Source organism: Acanthisitta chloris, unplaced genomic scaffold (genome assembly GCF_000695815.1).
Source record: "Acanthisitta chloris isolate BGI_N310 unplaced genomic scaffold, ASM69581v1 scaffold17482, whole genome shotgun sequence".
NCBI classification, from domain to species: Eukaryota; Metazoa; Chordata; class Aves; order Passeriformes; family Acanthisittidae; genus Acanthisitta; species Acanthisitta chloris.
In genome coordinates, this window is record NW_008658988.1 from 6,088 (window position 1) to 11,008 (window position 4,921).

General features: G+C 43.5%; 1 protein-coding gene across 1 annotated transcript in view; it reads left to right on the forward strand.

Annotated features, from left to right (window-relative positions):
* The first annotated feature begins 2,874 nt into the window (after positions 1-2,874).
* Positions 2,875-4,921, forward strand: part of HOXC11 (homeobox C11) — a 2,322-nt gene continuing 275 nt past the window's right edge. The window contains exon 1 of the mRNA XM_009069233.1: positions 2,875-3,553. Within this exon, the coding sequence (XP_009067481.1) occupies positions 2,875-3,553 (679 nt within the window). The remainder of the gene's footprint in view (positions 3,554-4,921) is intronic.

Consider the following 4,921-nt stretch of genomic DNA (forward strand, 5'->3'; position numbering starts at 1 on the left):
TGCAGCCAAGGAGTTCTTGTCTCTATTTTTATCTCTATAGATAGAATTGGAGAGATATATTCATCAGCCAAACGGTGCATTAGAGAGGCAAACACGTCTCATTTCGCAATTACAGATGTATTTATATGTGTGTTCATCTCTGTCTCTCGCCACACAGACACATTCAGAGACACTCACACGCCCCGATCCCTTATAAAAAGGATTTTATGAGAACGGCTCTTTAAATAGAAAAATCCAAAGCCAGGGAAGGGTGGGAAATCCCAAAAATAATGAGAAGAAATGCTCGGGAAAGTGGTGTGGACTAAGAGGCTTGAGGAAAAGCTCTAAGTGAGGAAGGTTCCAAGTGAAGAAGAACAACCTGAGCTGGGAAGACGCCATGTTTCCCTTGAAAAATTCCTAAAAAATGCATAAAAATCCAGGCACAGAGCCTGGGAAGCACAATATTTTGGGAAGCTTTGCTGAAATCCTCACTGTAGTTTCGTTCAGGCATCCTGAATCCCCTCGCTACGCACTTGCGGGGATGTTTTCTTCCACGAAAATCAACTTTTTCTTCCTTTTTTTATTTTGTTTTCCCTCCTCTTGCCTTACAGAATTTGAGAATATTTCTATTCTTAGAGGGGGATGGAAAGTCTCTCCTATTTCCCGAGGTGTTTTCTCTTCCTCATTTCTCTCCACTCGCCTAGGAATGAACAACCTCTTTGGCTAAAAAAGCAAAGAGCAGGTTGGATGGTAGAAAATAAAATTAAATAATTAGAGGATAGAGAAAGGGAGAAAAGAGCTGCCTAGGGATGCTCAGCTCCAAGAGGGACATCCCCGAGCAGAGTGGGGACCCTCTGGCTCTTTTTTGGGGTGAATTGGTTATTTTCGGGGGAGTTTCTGTGTTATTTTTTCTCAGGGAGGAAAGCGAACACTCGGCGACCCTCGAGGCTTTTTCCGCTCCTAAATCTCAGTGCTCTAAAGCTCAGATTTGCCTTTTTTTCCCCCTCTCCTTATTCTTTGAATTTGCAGCGAGTCGATTTGATAAAATCCTCTAGAAACGCATCTCGCTCTCTCCTGCTGTGTTAGTTCGCTTCGGAATATTCAGCCCAAAGAGATCCCAAATGGAGTTTAGTTTTGCTTTGCACGGGGACAACTGAATATTTGGATTTCATCTCCCCTTTTCTGGGCTTCTTCAAAAGGAGAATAAAGGGGGAAAAGCCTCAGTGGCATCCTGGAAAGAAGAGGAGAGGGGAAAAAAAAGAGGATGCGCTGCAATATTTCCATGTGAAGATGGAAGCAGCTGCCTCTGCCGGCAGGGAAACATTTCCCACCTCAGGCAGAGGATTTCTAATCCAGGTGAAAACCCAATTAACGCCCAATTGTTGCAGGCGATTTTGGTCCTTCACGACTCTTTAAAAGCTCTGGGATAACCTCCCAGGACCGCAGAAGTTCCGTGTCTTTCAGGTGCATCTTTCCACTTGGTTTCTAGAAGAGAATTTGATCCCATTTTATCTTTTTTTTTTTTTTTTTTCCCCCGACCTCCTAATTCTTGCCAAAAACTCCCCCAAAATATCTGACAACGCTTCGGTTATCTCTAGTTTTTCGTATCCAAATGGAGCAAGAGACTCCCGGGGAAGGGGCTGGAAGACAAATGACTTTAATAAGGATATCTTTTTGAATTCAGCTGGCAGAATAAATGATGAGATCGGTGCTGAAAGTCCATTCATTGATTGACAATAAACAATTGCATTAAATATTCAATATGCCTCTCTTACGGGATAAATATTTAAGCAAACATTAAAGCAGGTTTTTGGAATATTTATTAGGCATTGCCTTAATTCATTTGTTCTATTCCTTGATATATCGCTAATTCGATAGGAAAAGTCATTAAGCCAGGCCTGCTTTAACTTTCAACTTGGAAACTTCACGCGCTTTCCTGTCACTGCTCAACTGGAATATTCTCCAATAAAGCACGTCAAGGCGGTGATGGAGAGTTGATGTGCACATAGAGATCAACATAATTAGCGTATGTTAGAAGCTTGTTAATTAGCACAACCCCTTCGCTCCCAGATAGAGAGATGGAGAGAGACTGACTTGGAATTTTCGCCGCTCCGTTGAATGGCTCTACATTCCCGTTTATTGGGAAAGCTTGGAAAAACTTCCTTCTGCACCTTATTGAGCTACCTACAGTCTATCCAGGACAGCGGTTAAGGCTAGAAATAGGCAGGAGAATAAATGATCAGCATCGGAATAATTAAAATATTGTTTGAAAGGCTGGAAAAAAATACTGTTCGAGCTCCTTTAGACCCTCCCTCTCCCTCTCCCTCCCCTCCTCCCCAACCCAAATCGCCCCCACCCCATCTCCAAACCCTGCTGAAAGCAGAAGCGGAATCCAAAGAGGAAGGAGAGAGAGAGAGGGAGAGAAAGAGAGAGAAGAAAGGGGGGGTAGAAAAAAAAAAAAAAAGCAAGGCAAAAAAAAAAAAAAAAAAGAAAAGACAACGAACAGCCTTGTGACAACTTTCCTGTCTGACTAAATGGAGACCTTTCTTTGCAGCTAAAGGGAGGACATCCCAAGCCAAGCCTTGTAGTTGTTCTGTGTGGATGCTCGGAGGGGTGTGCCTTGGGAAATGAATACAAATCTGCGATTGATTTTCATAATGTTTCTGCGGTGTTTGCAAACCAATCGTTTGAACCTCTGAGATCTTACCTAAGTGAACCACTCCTACGCATCTAAGTGCTCCAAACTGATATATGACAATATCTACTTTGGATCACGTGGATCCTCCGGAGCGACTAAGACGGATCGCGCGTCATCTCGCCTTCCCAAATTTTTTTCTCCCCTCTGCACATCGGCTCTAAAACATCTAGCTATAGGAACAAGAAAAAGGAGAAAAGATGTTTAACTCGGTGAACCTGGGCAACTTCTGCTCCCAGTCGCGTAAGGAGAGGAGCTCAGAGTTTGGAGAAAGGGCAGGTTGCGCTTCTAATCTCTACCTCCCCAGCTGTACCTATTACGTCCCTGAATTTTCAACTGTGTCATCTTTCTTGCCACAGGGCCCCTCTCGCCAAATCTCCTACCCTTACTCTACCAACCTCTCTCAAGTCCAACCCGTGCGAGAGGTCTCTTATGGTTTAGACCCCTCAAGTAAATGGCACCACCGAAGCAATTACGCCTCGTGTTATTCCGCAGAAGATCTGATGCATAGAGAGTGCATCCCGCCTTCCACCATGACCGAAATGCTAATGAAAAACGAGAGCGTGTACAGCCACCACCACCACCCCAGCTCCAACCACCCGGCGTCGACGGGATTCTACACCAGCATGAACAAAAACACTGTCTTGCCCCAAGGTTTCGACCGTTTTTTCGAAAATGCTTATTGCGGGGCTGAAAATCCGACTGAGAGTTGCCTGCAGAAGGGTGAGGGTAAAGTGGAGACAGAATCCCAACCCCAAGCACTGTCATCCCGCGGAGAGCAAGGTATAGATCCGGAGGATGAAGAGGAAAACACAAACCCAGGGTCTTCAGCTTCGTCCTCTTCTGTCACCAAGGAAGGAAGCAAAAGCAGCAATTCGAGTAGGTAGAGCAGTAAATGGAAAAGGTTAAGGGACTAGCCCGTGTGTTTTGTCGGTCAAATTTTATGTGGAGTTTTATAAGCATTCAAAGGATTTTATTATAACCTACAAAGCTCTTTCTTCCAACGAGAAGAATTTTTACGATGGGAAAAGCTCTTTGAGACAAAAAAAAAAAAAAAAAAAAATAAAAAAAAAATAAATGGAGATGTTAGGCGCAGACACAGTATCTTAGAGTCTGTGAAATTTTAAAAGCACACCATCGTGACAAATATTAACTTTGATCATGAACTTACATGAGCATTTTAAAAGGATTTGGTCCCGGGTTGCTGAGGGTAAAAGGCAATTGGGCAGAACACTACTTTAGCTGCCTGCTCTTGCTTACAGGCATTAAGATGCATGCGAAATGTTTGGGGCGGCTCGGGGGGCTTTGTTTTTTTTTTTTTTTTTGGGGGGGAATATCTAATTAAAACTGTCTGTCGAGTCTCCTCTCTCGGGGGAGGTGCAGTGCTAGGAGAGAAACGTGCCGAATTCGTAGGCAAAGCGAAGCTTTTCCTTCGTTTTTTCCTCTTCCAAGTGGCATTTCTTCTCTCCTCTAAGCCTGCTGGAGCGTTTGGCTTTTGTCAGGAAAGGTTTTTCCTTACGGGTTGGATTGGTTGGGGTTTCAGGCTTGAGGATTTTTTTTCTTTTTTTTCCTCCCGTTTCTTAGGCAGAGCTGGTTTAAAGGTTGAATCCAGGCAACTTTGTAAGTTCGCGTTCAGGATGAGGCTCTATTTTTTTTTTTTTTAAATTTTTTTTTTTTGGGGAGGGGAAGAGGGGAGGGTTGTTTTGTTTCCCTATTTGCTTTCGGGGTTGCAAATCTCCCTTTTGCAGCTCAGCTGCTAAGTTCTCTTTCACTTTGATTCTTTTTCGCGTGTGTGGCGAGGACTGGAGTTAATCAGAAACTTCTGCGGAACAGAATATCTAGTTCCTCTAATTCCAACCTCGCTCAGTCTGTTTCTAGACAGATAACACATTTGCAGCTGAGCGTGGCTTGGTTTTTTTTTCCTTCCAGTCTCTCGAAACCTTTTTCCAGCAACCTCCTGCTCCCATTCCCGCCTGGGTTTTGTTTGAAAAAATTGGGTTTTGTTTGAAAAAAAAACTCTTTTTTGCACCCAAAATGTCTCCGTGTGCTTGCGGGAAGCTTCGTGCGGTGGGGAAATAATTATAAATAATTATCCCCAGTTCTTTAACCTCACCTCTGCTCCCCCTAACAATAGGCTGGAGGAGATCTCCCCCTTAAATTAATAATCGGAGCTATTAAGCTGCGTCTGAGGAATATCTTGTATTTTCCTCAGGTTATTTACGTTGCCTTTTTTTTTTTTTTTTTTTT